The sequence below is a fragment of the Orbicella franksi genome, chromosome 3, assembly GCF_964199315.1.
Source record: "Orbicella franksi chromosome 3, jaOrbFran1.1, whole genome shotgun sequence".
NCBI classification, from domain to species: Eukaryota; Metazoa; Cnidaria; class Anthozoa; order Scleractinia; family Merulinidae; genus Orbicella; species Orbicella franksi.
The window spans coordinates 28,586,902-28,602,617 of NC_138147.1; the positions used below are offsets into that span (position 1 = coordinate 28,586,902).

Genomic DNA, 15,716 nt, shown 5'->3' on the forward strand with positions numbered 1-15,716 from the left:
CGCAAATTCAAGTCAGTTTTCAACATCCTCAGTTTAAGGAAAATGCTACATTTGAGACTTCATGATTAGTCCTGAGGAGAACAGTTAGTGTTATTTTCTCCGCCTCAGGAAACACTGAGATTCTTGAGAGACAAAGTTAACTGGTTTCCTTAAGGACCAATTATTAATTGACTTGTTATATAGCACAACGAAGACATAGAAAATTTAATTTCACGTGTAACAGAGGGGGTAACAGTGTATTGTTACTTTCTGATGTCATAGATCTTGCAATATTGCCCGCGTAGACACTTTTGACGGGAAACAGTGTTATTGTTAGATTTCATGTGACCTCAAGGTAGCCAATAGCCAATGACAGCATGCGCTGTCGGAGAAGAAAATTCTAGCTATATATAACAAGTGTCCTTGTTGTTGTTAATGACAAAATTTTTTAAAGCCTCATTTGTTTAAAAGGCTAAAAGGATTAACGTTTTCGACATTACACTTATGTCATCTTCAGGGTAAAAAAGCCGTCCGCTATTTGCATGATTTATATCCGTTAGGTAATTCACGATGGGAACAGTTTCGTCATGAAACAGTGAATTTGTTTGTTCAAGCCAAGCTGGGTTGCCACTGTTGAATCATATGGCCTTCCAGAATTCTTCGTTTTTGAAAAGATTGGACCGCGCAGAGTGTGCGCCAGCTAAAAGAATGCAAAAGATTCTCGCGTAATTGACGGGCATGTTCAAAGTCATTCAATCTTTAGCAGTTAGTGTTTCATGCATCGTTCTTCATCGCATCCTGACACGTTTAATGAGCTGTACCAAAGTGGCTCCGTATTCTGAAATCACCTCTAATTTACTCCTACAAGAAAACTGACTATTTGATTTGACGTCTGTTAAGATCTGTTAACAATGTATCATAGCACTTCGTTGATGTTGTTGAACAGAAGTAAAGATAAGGGTGGGTTCCGTGCAAGAATAATATTAAGACCTCCATTCTCGCCATCATAAAGCCAGGATGCAATCGTTTACAGTTGGATTACTTAGATTTGTCAAACTGCACGGTTACATTAACAAGACTTCTTATCTCGACTGATGTTATTTCACAATCTTATTGTCGTCAAGCGCGTTGAGCTGTCGAAGAGCTGTCGGTAGTGCTCGGTAGTGTTCGTGGTGTTTCCTGATTGGATAATTATAATTAGAAATTCTTCCGAAGATTTCATTGAAGCGGTTCTTGTTCCTTCGACTCACCAAACCAACAGTTTGCGATATCGAGCACAAACATCTGTTTTAGCGGAGTTTCCAGAGGCCTCTAAAAATACCTTGGTCATAAAAAGCCCAACAATGTTGGTTTAATTTGATAGAACAGTACTCGACTAAGGACAGGAATACATTTATAAGTGAGGATGACTCAAGATTGCTAGGATGGAGATGGATTGCTTTATGTCCCAGCTTAAAAACGTGAGATTTGCGTTTAGGTTTTGCTCGGATTCCTTTCGTATTGTACAGGAATGTCTCGGTGTTTATTTGCAGGTCGGATAATTCGGCCTGGGGGTGGGTGTAGAGGGTTACGCTTCAATAGAGGGAACATTCACTCCCCCGTTTAAGGTCATTCCCCAATATTGCATTGCGCATCCCTACTGCGCATATTTTCACGCGTGATTACCGCGCGCATTAAAATTGGCGGCTTTTTCTTTGCGGCTGGACCTCACCATAGAGGTAAATCGTCATTTTCTCGCAAACGAGTATGGTGACCTATCATTTTTTTCTGTTGTTTTGAATTGAGTAGTAAATTTCTCTGTGTAAAATAAATATGGACCAATTCTCAGTGAAGAACAAAAACAATCGTCGGAAACGTGAATTTAGCAAGTAATCGTGACTACAATCATGGTGATATTATAAGAATTTATTGGGTATAAACAAGGTGCTGTTGCTCCTAAACGAACACGGGGACCCCTCATTTTTGTTTCAAAATTTAAGTTCCTATAATATAAACAATCAATAGGCAAAGTTTCACAAAAATCTCAGTGCAGGTTCTATTTCAGTGGAATGACCTTAATGTGAAAATTGAGAAGCATCTGTATCATACTTTTTGGTGTATTCCATGTTTAGGAAAGACGGGTAAGAAAGGGTACACCATTCGCAAGTGCTGTGGACAGTTAGTTGTAATGGCAAATTGTTTCTCTGCTATCTCTAAACTCGACTACCCAAAAAGATGTTTCCTCTAATGTTACCCAAAGAAAAGCTCTCTATCTATTGTTACGCTAAAGTACACGCTTAAAAGTACTTTAAGGCTTATTGAATGGAATATATATTTGTAATTCAATGAGTGTAGATGCTAATAGAAAAATACGATACGTTCCTAATGAAGAAATGCTTTCTTTTAAATCGTCTCGGTTGCCGGCTGTCCTCATTAATTCCCGTTTAGCCCCCAAAGGTTAACTGTGAATTCTCCCTTTTCCTTTACCTCATATTTCTTTTGTTCTTATTTGTGAGAATTTGGTTATTCGCCATATAATAAACAATTAGATTATGAGCTCGAGATTTCTATCGCGTGATAGTTGAGTCGACTCTCGTACGATAGAAATCGAGAGCGACTAATTGTTTTAGTATAAATCTACTAGTCGTTCAAAGCTTAATCTAAATCCTCTTCAAAGACACTTCGAAAACGCGGCCGTCATTTTGTTAACAAGGGCGCACTGCTACGCTACTCAGTGTCTATCACACAATAGATAGTTAGCAGTGTAGCCAATTAGAGAACGGCACTCGTGATAGAACGCTAATAGATTTATACTAATATCCTACAGTTGATAATAGTCTGTCTAGGACGAATAAAGAATCTCAGACCGATAATTCGTCTAGATATAAATTCGCTGTTTAGACCAATTTATAAGACAGTATTCGTTCTTGGTTAATTTATATACCTCGGCTTATCAATCATCTTTTGTTTACTTTTTCTGGTCTGCGCCCCCCTACCCCCCTCCTTTTTTTTCTACATTTTTCATTCGGGAAAAGTAGCGGATTTAAGGACAATACTGCCTCCCCCCGCCACGGGGGTAGTCAATGGCACCGCATGCGCGCAATTCCAATGAGGCTAAGGAATTTGACACCCATCGAAACTTTGGAAGAAACAAAGTTTTGCTTCTGTCCACTCGAAAAGACTCGAGGCATTCACGAAAATTATGAAAGAAACCTGAGTCTAGCACAAGATCGGTTTCACATCTCCGGTTGGTAAGCTGCAACTGGACAAATCACCCAAACATGTTGAAAAGGGGCAGGTAGGTTGAAAAATCGACTTTTAAGTCCTAGTGAGTCTACTTAACACGTCGGTTCTCCGGTTAGCCTGAATAGGGACTTTAAGCAACGACAACGCGGACGGCGACGGGAACGCCATAAGATCATGGAAAATCCAAAAGGTCCACTGCGCATAACTGGCGGGACACAGGTTGACGTTCTGCGTTCGGATCGGGCCCGACGCGAGTGAAGCTCTTTTCGCGTTGTCTGAAAACGTGAGTTTTCGTTCTCGTTTCCTCTGCCGTGTCAACGCTAAATAACCCGTGTTACTAATTTCGAGGAACTTTAATGCTTGTTTTCTAGATCTCTTGTTATGTGAGACATTTCATTTTATAGAAACGTCGAGAAATCTGACGCGAACTCAAGCCAGTCGGCGAACATGTGAGTACCGTGAAATATCTTTTTGAAAGCTTATGTAAATAAAGACAACTTACACGAATTTCAATCGAAATTTTTCCTTTCAAGAAGTACTCAAATGTCAAATGGCTCATTATGGTGAAATTCTAACACATTTAAAAGGGTAGACACCATTAAAACTTTTGTAGCTGTTTCCATTTTCAGTCGTAAGGTCAGTGAGTTACTTAGATCTTTATCAGTCGGCACACTGATTTGTCGCGCCAGTCTGATTAAACATCTGCTGATAATAAGTTCATTTACTTCACTGTACAACTCAGCGAGAAGGGGCAAGTTGCGTTTGTGGAAGCGAAATTCGGACAGGCAATCGTCGTCTTCAAATCATCGAAGTTAAAATCAGGGAAGGAATCATAAGCTTGGTCGAGATCATTAGAGCGATTTAAATCGTACAAGAGTAGTTATCAAGAGTTGATTGCGAACTTCTTTCAATGAAGTCATCCTAGTTCATCCTGATAAACAGAGGACAAAATATCAATAATGTTATTAAGCTTGACTGTGCGGAAACCGCGATTTTCGACGGTGCTGCGTAATGTTTGTGAATTCCCGCTACAACGGCGTTCCCTCCCCAGCCTTCTCGCAGGTTTCGGCGTCCCCGTCGCCGTCCGCGTTCCCCCTGCTTAGAGTCCCTAATAGCACTCTCGTTAGTCTAAATTAGCTTAGGTAGCTTGCGGTTAGCCTTTATACTGGGGTTAATTCGACTTCAACCCAAACAAGTCGTTTCAACCTGCAAAATATACCTGCTGGTTGAAAAGTGCAGCAACCCTGAGGAAGGCTTATCGATCAGAATAGAATACGGCCCGCTAAATTGACCAATCACAGCCCGAGTAGTTCCTGATACAAGAGAGGCGTATTTCGTATCATAACCGAGTTACTTTCCTCGAGCGTTTTTTTTTTTGTCTTTTCTTTTCTCTTCCAGGTGCGGATTTCATGCCAAACAGTTCGCTGAAAACATTGATTAGTTTATGCTAATATTTCCACAGACTCTTTCCTTTATTCGTATCTAAAGGCTTCAAAAGGTTAACTGGGTCACTGAAAACAAACTTTTGATTGACACTTTGAGATAGATCTTTATTAATATACATATAGAGCTAACAAGATTGATATTGATCGCGAGACCCCACTCAGATAAACTTCAGTCCACATTTTGCATAACAAACGTTTAAGGGCCAACTATTTCAGTAAACGAACTTTAAGCAGATCAATGTCGTGGTTTAGCTGAAGACAGCGATGGGAATTAGGAGGTTTAAGACAGATCAAAAACAACAAACTTGAAGCCATGTCTTTTTTTCAGATGACTTCCGTAACTGATGAGTTGTGTTACTAGAGGAAAGTGATAACGCGGATGTCCACCAAGTCGAATAACCGTTCAGTTCTATAGCAGGGCTACAATCAGTTCTGGTGGTATTTATCGTCTTCGCCGAAAAGGAAACTTAGCTGGATCATTTGATTGTAGAGATTCATGGCGTTATTAATTTTCAAAATATGCGCTCACGAGGTTCCTTTTCTCAGAAAAACAGGAAGTCTGAGCTAAACCATGCGCGCGCATTGAGGTATCTCCAGACAAGACAATAATCATTTCTCGAAAACAACATCTATATTCCTAGAAATAAAACTGAGATGATATTATTTAAAACATAACTGCATAGTCAGCAATTAAGCAATAAAACGAGCATCACTCTTGCTCTAAGCATAACATTTCCACAAAGTCTCGAGCTTCGTATTGTAGCTATCGTCCGCGACGGAAACCTTGGGGAAAACGGTGATATTGTTCTGCAGGTTGTTTCACGGCCATCTTGGAAACCTTGGCAGGCAGGACGAAGGCCTGGGAAGATGGCCTGTTGTAACCCGCGTGAGCCTTGAAAAATCCACCCAGTCCGTTGCCTTTCACGTTCCAGATGGAGACATTCATTGGAGCACCCGAGCCTTGATCGGTCCACACAACTGCAGTATCCAGCGCTCCTTCAGACAGCAAGTCACCGCGAATGCAGGCGTATTTGGATGTAAACTGAGTCGAAGGCGGATTGTAGCCATTACAAGCCACATCACCCAGTGCTATGTAGCCGTAAGGAGCTTGAGGGCGCCAAAACGAACCATCCTGTTTGCCACCCGAACCCTTGTCATTCCAAATCATCTCGTAACCTGTCGGTGGCATAATCAGATTGCCAAAACCATCTCTCGGAACCAAGGGCCACACGAGAATCACAGATGATGGAGGGATAACGTTTGTGTGCGCAGAAACAGCCACTTGGCCGACCATGTAAGCGCCTTCAGGGATTGACTTCACTTCAGCTTGAAACACACTGATGTTCATGCGTGCACCGGTGCCATGATCCATGTAAACTTTCTCCACTCGAGGTGCTGTTAACAAGTCTAAGAGTGGCTGATTTAATGCCATTGTTTTGCTTGTCTAGCTATGTGCGGTGAACCTGCTTCAGTCTGGGAAGAATATTTTCAACATTCGAAGTGGAACAAACAAAGCGAGCACACGTCATGTCTGCGTGCGCGCTCCATGGTACCTCTCACGACTTCAAGACCCAATCAGCGACTAACACGTGTATCATTGTTTTATCACGGGACTACGAGTTACCCGTAAGGCCAGGGTTTACCTAAATTCTAAAATATGCAAAATAACCGACTGAAAGAGATGGCTCCCAGCTTCGTTTCATATTAAGGCTGCGTTTCTTTGGCGTGATCCGGATCAGGATCAGTGATCCAAGATCTGTCTGGATCATGGTGCATCAGAGGAACCGATGAATCCATGACCAGAATGGACTCTATGGAGGTATATCTATGACAAAATTCAGTACTCAGTAATTGATATCAAATCATCCAAATTTTACATGCATCAATCCAAAGGTGAATGGCAACTAGCCGATTCTACAAATAGTTATTACGCAAACAGGTATCGCGCTAAAAGGCATCGCACTGAAAGGCATCACTCGAAAAGGCATCGAGCTTAAAGGCATCACGCGAAAAAGCATCACGTTGAAGGGCATCACGCTTAAACTCCTTAAAGAGATCATGCGAAAAGACGTCACACTGAAGGGCACCACGCTGAAGGGCATCACGCGAAAAGGCATCACACCTAAAGGTATCAGGCGAAAAGGCATCACGCAAAAAGGCATCACGCAAAAAGGCATCACGCAAAAAGGCATCAAGCAAAAAGGCATCACGCAAAAAGGCATCAAGCGAAAAGGCATCACGCTTAAAGGCATCACACGAAAAAGCATCACCCAGAAAGGCACCGTTACAAAAATTATGTGGAATCCGGGGCTAACTCTTCTTACTCTTGTCTTGTAGGGTAACAGCCTTCTCAAATAGTTTTTGACCGAGACATTACGTCTTTGCCTCCTTGCGAGGTCTTAATTCAGTACAGGAGGCGTGCCTTGAGAGAGTTAATACAGCAAGTGAGCAATGGAATCGAAAACAAACGCATTTCTTTCCGATCGGTGAGATCGGCGAGTATTTTTCAAAATGGCGGACAAGTGCTGGGTGTTCTTCGTATGACATTGGCGATAGTACAAGAACCTCCTTAACATGAATTCACTACTGCAGCTACACCTCTCCCTTAGTATGGTGCGAGAGGGAGATGACGTGTAGAGACACAAGCAGAAGCGTTATGCCTTTTTGCGTGATGCCTGTTTGCGTGATGCCTTTTCGCGTGATACCTTTTAGTAAGTGTAATACCTTTCGCGTGATACCTTTTTGCGTGATGCCTTTCTGCGTGATGCCTTTCTGCGTGATGCCTTTTAGCGCGATGCCTTTTAGCGTGATGCCTGTTTGCGTAATGACTATTGGTAGAATCGGCTAGTTGCCATTCAGCTTTTAGTTGATGCATGTACAATTTGGGTAATTTGATATCAGTTACTGGGTACTAAATTTTGTCAGCGGAGCTTCAGCGCGCCAGCGAAGCACCATGGGTAAATAAAATTGGTAACCCATCAAGCCGAGAAAATTTGGGTATGACGTCAGCGTATGAGCGAGCGAGCGAGCAAACGCCGTCCGTACAGACTCTGGGGGAGGGGGAGGGGCGTCTCGAGGTATCCCTCACAGGAATTTACATATGCCTTATGCCTGATGAGGATGAAAACTTTATCTGGTGGCTCTTTAGTTTTGGATTTTTGAAAATGATCATGTCACGTGCAAATGAAGATTATCCTTGAGGTCAGATTGGGTAAGATTTGAGTCCTAGATTGAATGGTTTTTTTAGCATGAACATCTCAATATTAATTTTATTTCAAACAAATTAGAACCTAGAAGTTCACTAAATAGCTTAATTATTTAAGTACCTGTATTACCTGTAAGGCTTATAAGCCAAGGGAAAACAGCAAGTTCAACTCCTCCTACATGTACATGAAGGAGTTGTTTGACTCAAGAAAATAGCTTATAGCTTCTGAACTTATTAGCTTGCAAAGAAAGTCATGTCTGATAGCACAAAGCCTAGCAGTTCCTTGGGAAATTCTTTGAGGAAATTCAAACTACAGAAGTACTGTGAGAGATTAAATCTTGGGGGGCTAGTGAGAATGACTTTTAGGCAACTACATCATAGTGACAGCTTACTGAGAGGATAGCCCAAAAAATTGGTTTTCATTTCTCCACACCCTGCTTATACTTAGTAATACTCTGGGAGATGGTGCAAACCATTCCAGCAGAAGTGAAGAGCACTAATTGTATCTTCAAGTTACAATAGATACAAAAACCTCCGACTTTACACAGGGGTATACTATTAACTTTTGATATTTTGGGGGGAGATATGGTAGAGATTTAGGAACTGAGTAAACAAAGGATATACCGGTAATGATTAATTAAAATGCTGTCTTTCTGCTTAAGGAGGTAATAATGTCTCCAAGCACAGGAGACAGTTTTGTTACATGATCGAAATTTCCATTACATTGAAAATGCATGCTCTTTTGTCAATGATCAAATCTACAGGTGGATATATACGACTTCTCCCACTTCATATGAATGTCCTAAATATAATGGGTGACACCTTAGAATGTCTGAAAAATTAACTACCCTGAAAATTGATGCTTGAAGTACAAACAGCCCTATGCATTTTAAGCTTCCTTGCCAAGAGGAGAGGAGTGATGTGAGTAAACAATTGATAATCTTTTATGTTGTACTATCTGGTTGTGACTCCTGTAAGTCAAAACTACATAAGACAGAAATACCACCAACAGCTTACTTGTTAGGGGTTCAAGCAAAGTTTCCCAATAATGTATCCTTAAAACACAGGAAACATTATTTTTCAAAGAAATACTTATTACAGTCAAACTCACAAAACCGTGAACACCTAAAATATGCCTGGAATGTTTATTGTGTAATAACCAATCACAAGTGAGATCTCAAACCACACAAACCACAGAACAAGGATGTATTGCATAGGTCACGGAACTATAAATACATGTATAGTTTTGGTTTTAGCTTTGTCCCAAGATACACCCTCTGTCTTTATATATTACTGAAAGTCTAAATAATTGCTATCCTTTTGTATCAAGAACCACATCCAGTATTTAGTTTGTGCACAGTTACTCAAGTGAAGCGATGGTTAATTTGCCACAGCTATAAATAGGGATGAATAAAAATTTAAAATTTTGGTGGTTTTGCTAACCTTGGTGTCATCTTTGGTTAAACTAGCAACTCAGTTTATTTTAGCAAACAATTACAATCCCTTGTGCCCAGTGGTTTGGTGATCTAAACACCCTGGAAAGATTGACCATGATAAATGCAAAGGTTTGCTAATTTTGCAATTAGTTGTGGCAAACAGTAAACACCTCACATTTTCCGCTGTTCCTTCACAAATAAATTTGCACTTGATTCACATATTACAAAATATAATGGAAGACTTCTATTTTCATCAATATCACTTGTCGCTTTTCGTTGTTGTCAAAATTATTATAATGAAACGAAATAATGAAAGTACTGATTTGGATCGTTTGCGCTTGAGTGATTCAACAGCCGCTAGTTGTGTTGGCCCAGAACATTGGTTTGTGAAAACAGTTTTCTCACGTTAAAAATATCCCAAACCCTCTTCACTAGTGTTTAAATAGCCTGTAACAGCAATTATCTAATTTCTTGTGTAACAGAAATAGAGGATTGATTTTGAGACTGGTCACAAAACAAATTTGTTCCATAACCGATAGAAATTCATCCGTTTCTGTGGTTTCTATGGTCGTAGATCTCGCTCATGATTGGTTATAACACAATAAACATTCCAGACATATTTTAGGTGTTCACGGTTTTGTGAGTTTGAGTGTAAGGCTCTCCAATAACTGTATAGGTACCATGCACTTCAATTGTACAATCTTATAACAGTGGTTGGCCTTTTTAGGGACTATACATTGTAGTACATTGGCCAAAATACAAATAGTCCAAAAATGAAGAACAGTCTAGAAAGTAAATTTAACAAAGCCTGCAATGATTACAGAATGATTAAGCCTTGTTATTGTTTTATTCAAGCAACACATACTTAGTATAAGCTTTTCCTGACAAGAATAGTACAAATCTGGAACGATATTCCCACAACTCTGGTTACTGTTGTACTCTCTAGTGAAACCACAACCTGCATGCCTCTTGTAAGATTTGCTTGTCAAATAGAACCAATAAAAGGAATCCATTTTAGCATTCTGCAAACAGAATATAAGTGGACATAAATAAATAAACAAATTAATTATTCAAAATTATTCCATTAAATTACTGCAACTAACATAATAGCCACCTAATTTGTTGTAAACTACAACTAGATTCTAACATGGGACCTACAGAAATTTGATTACCTATGATATTTTGAACTTTAACACCTAACATTTAAGTACATTGTATACTGGAGTAGACTCTTTTTCCTTTATGTTCTAAAGATACTAATTTATGCACTGCATCATTTACTCTGTACTGATGATACTGCTTACAACATTCCAACAGTTTAGCTGTTCTATATATTTAAATGATTCTGTGGTTATTTTGTGAAAGGGCCTGTACGGTCGAATATTCTTTGATGGCCTATGTAATTTAGTAATATACAAAGATGTTCCGATTTCACTTCCACTTTGCTGGCAATCAAATTGAAAATCGTCACTGTAAAACGCAGACTGCGGACTGCAGACCGGGGTAAAATGCAGACTGAGAGTAAAATGCAGACTGCAGACTACAGACTTCATAAGTACATATCTTTTTATAATAATAGTATCAGGCGCTGATCTTAAACATGATTATTCAGGCTAATTGCAGTGAAAGACTGCACTCCGGTCAGCTGAGTCGCGCTCCGGTTAGACTGAATACCCTCCAGTTAGCCTGGATATCACTTAGGTTAGCCTAAAAATTGCTCCAGTTAGCCTGTTTTCGGTTAGGACTCAATGGTCAGTCTGCATTTTAGTCTGTAGTTTGCGCTCCGCAGTCTGCGTTTTACACTGACCGAATCAAAAATCTAGTGTAAAATAAGTTTACTTACACTGTAAAACTGTAATCAACCCTAAGGCCTACCACTATCAACAATGAAAAATATCAGATGGCTCACCTCTTAATCTTTTCAAGAAAGTACCTATTCTTGTGTCAACACTTCATGGCGTTCAACTTCGAATTTTTTTGTTGCGGATCTTGTTAGACCTTTCGTGAACACGTTGCTTATGATCTGACATGTTTCTAACTGAGCATTAATTTTTCCGATACCTAATAAAGAATTAAAATCACTTGAAACCTAAAAACTCTGATCAAAATGGTTAAATCCGACGTGTTTTGCAGGGTAAAATAAACTTGCCACGAGCGGCGAATTAATGTTTTGTTCCCAGTGTTCGTCGGCCTCCGTCGGCCCCCTCTCGGTTGTGTCTAAATCCTACCGCTCAGAAGGACAACCGAGGAGTACTAGGAGCGAGTTTCCGAGTCGAGCAGTTTTCGGAAATTGTCGGCTATTCCAATATGGCGGACTATACCAATCACATAAATAATATGTGAATTGCCAGTGGTAAAACTATGTTGATCAACAAGACAAGTACGTTTTTATTCACCCGACAAGTTAAGAGTAATGTGTAGAGAGTAAAGCAGTGAGTTGTTCAGCAAATGCTGTATATTTCTTTAGATCTCTTCCCGTCTGGTTCGTAAACCGTAAATTTGTACGCCGGCTAACACATTACACTGTAGACGTCTTTGATTTATAATAGGCACAAACGTTTTTAAATACGTCGTTCCTTCAGGACGAATTTATTTATTGATTCAGCGGATCCCCGAATTCAAACTTCCTTTGCCTTGTCCCTCTGGCCGGTAGGATCTTGGAAATACTACCGTCCAGAGGGACAGCTTATGTATAAGGTACTTGGACTGAAGTGCATGCACAGTTTAATTTGTACAATAGTTTGATACATTGCTCTTAAGTTTTATACTAGACTAGAATCACTCTACAGTTGAATCTTTTCAGTTTTCTGTGATCTTGTCCCTCTAGCCGGTAGGATCTTGAAAATACTACCGGCCAGAGGGACAGCTGCTTGTGTATAAGGTAATTGGACTGAAGTGCATGCACAGTTTCATTTGTACAATAGCTTGATACATTGCTTTTTAGTCTTACACTACACGAGAATCACTCTACAGTAATATTTTCAGTTTTCTGTGATCCTGTCCCTCTAGCCAATAGGATCTTGAAAATACTACCGGCCAGAGGGACAGCTGCTTGAGTATAAGGTAATTGGACTCAAGTCCATGCACAGTTTTATTTGTAGAATAGTTTGATACATTGCTCTTTAGTCTTACACTACACTAGAATCACTCTACAGTAATATTTTTAGTTTTCTGTGATCTTGTCCCTCTAGCTGGTAGGATCTTGAAAATACTACCGGCCAGAGGGACAGTTTGTGTATAAGGTAATTGGATTGAAGTGCATGCATATTTTTATTTCTAGAATAGTTTGAAACATTGTTCTTTAGTTTTATACCACACTAGAATGACTCTACAGTTAAATATTTTCAGTTTTCTGTGATCTTGTCCCTCTGGCCGGTAGGATCTTGAAAATACTACCAGACAGATGGACAGCTTGTGTGTAAGGTAATTGGAGTCAAGTCCATGCACAGTTTTATTTGTACAATAGTTTGATAATTGCTCTTATTGCTTAAGTCATAAAGCAGGCTAGAATATTGAGGATTCCCATTTATATGAAGGTTATCAGACACTTGATTTCAATGCCTTAATAAAACTTATTTTGCATTCACTCGAAGTGAAACAGAGTGCCAGGCAGTACTAGGACACATTTCTGACATGTCCAGTGGGCTCAAGTTGTGTACATCAATATTTAATATATTATTTTGTGACTTACATACTCTGTGTAAGGATAGAGGAATTTCCTCAGGAGGATTGTTAAACTTAAAGAGTTAGATACTGTTCCTTAGCATTGTAAGACTATCTGTTAATGGAATAAACACAAATTAAAGTAACGAAAATGTCCTTCTATTGTCTTTTTTTGTGAATGGTGTTTACCTTTAAACAAAATAGGTTTAAAGAAATCCTTTAACCAAAACGTGTTGCTTAAAGGACACTGACCTGACATACTCACAAAGCCACTCTCATTGCAAAATTTCTAGTATATTTCCTTCATGTTTATTAAGCCTGTATCCCGCAAAGTCACTTCTAAAATGAGGCTTTCTAAATAACAAGTGTAAATAAGTGTAAATAGTTAATAAGTGTAACCCCAGTTACCCTAAAAATTAAGCAGATTGAATAGTATGCTCAGTTTGCATATTTGTGCACCCATGAGTAAAATTGGGGGTGGGGGGGCAGGGGGGTGGGAGCCCCAGAAGAATAGGGGGCAGGAGGCAGTAGAGGAAAGGGTGGGAAGTGGGAGTTCTACGAAGGAGGGAATCATCAAATGTTTTTTGACTTACATTTAGCTACAATATTGTTTTGGAATTAAAATAAATCAAACTTCAAATTCCTAAGTTGTTGATCAACTGTGCCAATTTTGTACACATAACAAGATCCAGCAACAGGAACTCAAGGTGACCAGAGTTTGGAACTCAAGTTTTGTTATATAAGCATACATGATTCCAGCCAACTGTGAGGCCCCTTATTTGGTCTCAAGTAACCAAGAAAGCCATTACCCCATTGACCCTAGCCAAGTTAACTTTCACCATTTTGTTGAGAAAGTGAAACACAAGTCACCCTTAGCAACATAACCAGGGTAACCCTGGTAGGCCTGATAACCTTTTTTCGTCAAAATACTATGACTGGCCTACCTGGGGCAACTCATGGTATGAAGAAATCAAAATTAACTCACAAAACCCCACAGTGATCAAATGACTGAAAGGAAGCCAAAGGAAGAAGGATAACTGAGCACTGGAACATGAAAAAAGGCTTACATGTACTAAGTAATTGAGGAGGGACAACTTCATTTCATATAAACACTTGATAAAGTTGCCTCAGAAGGGTCTGAAAGGGTTGTCTTCAGTACCCAAGACCACATAAATGGGATCTTGTACTCTCCTCCACAGAGGCTCCCTATGGGAAATTGAACATACTCCAAACTACCAGCCTACAGTCAAAGCAGCACAAAAGAGGCCTATGCTGAGGAGAGAGTACCTTGTATGTCAATATGTTTAAAGAAAAGTCTTACAAGACTAGACTGCAAACCATGGGTAAAATGTAGACTGCAGGCTTTTTAAGAACATCATATTCCCAGAGAGAGAGATTCAGCTAACCATACACCGGCTAACCTGAGCTGTATATTTCAGGCTAACAGCACTTAGATCTCTTTGAAATATAGATAGGACCCTGTGGGCACTCTGATTGGTCAAAAATCCATGTTTTATCAGAGTTTATTATACGGCTCTGTCTCACAAGGACTGGGAACTACTGAATTCACGAGTTTGATTAGCTTAAATCGATATTGAAAGCGTTCTAGATTTTCCCATCTAGACAGGTAATGTTTTGCCGTAAGAAAGTTGCAAACTAAAATACAAAGTCATTGACTGTTTTCATCTAACAATATATATTTATGGAAGTGCCATAAAGCCTGATGAGAAAAAAAAGTAAACAGGACAAGCAAACTTTAGCAGAATTAATTCAGCTTATCGCCGATTCGCAAGCAAAAAATGATAGTTAGTACAAACCAGTTACATTAAACGAATTACATTATTCTTGTTTGTGCCATATAATGAACATCTTATTAACTGAGCTTAGTCGGTCTGTATGGGAGAATCTTGACCTCTGTTGTGTGTACAGACCTCACTGCGTTCGGTCTGTACTCACGACCTTGGTCAAGATTCTCCCATACAGACTTCCTGCTCGGTTAATAAGAGCTAAATATAACATAGAAAAAGCGTGTTTTATTGTTTTGGGTGTGTAAATCTATATCATAAAGCAAATAAAGAAGCCTAAGCCATGTATTACACTGTGATAAAACACTCCAGACATTTGAGAACACTCCAGAAATGTAGAAAACACTCGCCTGTTTTCTACATTTCTATCACAGTGTAATAAACGGCTTAGGCTTCTTTATTTGTTAAATAAAGGAAATGGGAATGCAATATATTTCGATTCTTAAAAAGTCTGCAGTCTGCATTTTAACCACCGCTGTGCAGTAGGCAGGCTTTAAGTCTCATTTGAAAAATTGAGCTTATGTTCTTGTTTGTGAAAGTTCTCATTTCCATCATTGTGGATAGTATTTCTGTTTGTTGGGCCTGTTGCTGGATATGTGCCGAGTACGAGATCGCAGATATTTCTTACTCAAATGAACTGATCATTTTTACTGCCGATTCTTCAAAATCATCTTCAATTACAATGTTTCCTTATACATGTAAGCTATTCTGTGACCAAGTTACACGTTTCTTTAAGCTACCGATCACGTAAAAAACGCAATTTTACAGAGCGAATTGTCAAAATTTTGCCCCACATATTTCCACCGGAGAGCGATGACAGTAACACTTGAAATACACTTTAAGCAAGATTTGTCAGTTATAATGAAAATCTGCTTACCTCTCAAGAAAGAAAAATGATAATGACTCCTTGAGATCCAAATACAATACCATTTGAAGCTGGAATGATTGGAGAAATCCG

At 39.5% G+C, this 15,716-nt stretch overlaps 1 protein-coding gene across 1 annotated transcript; it reads right to left on the reverse strand.

Annotated features, from left to right (window-relative positions):
• Window positions 1-11: 11 nt before the first annotated feature.
• LOC145481800 (uncharacterized) lies at window positions 12-13,511 on the reverse strand. The gene is made up of 2 exons (XM_081460339.1): window positions 11,200-13,511; window positions 12-10,312 (listed from the first exon to the last, which is right to left on the reverse strand). Exon 2 carries the CDS (start codon window positions 6,079-6,081, stop codon window positions 5,413-5,415), a length of 669 nt encoding a protein of 222 aa, XP_081316465.1. The 5' UTR covers window positions 6,082-10,312; window positions 11,200-13,511; the 3' UTR covers window positions 12-5,412.
• Between the last annotated feature and the right edge of the window lie 2,205 nt (window positions 13,512-15,716).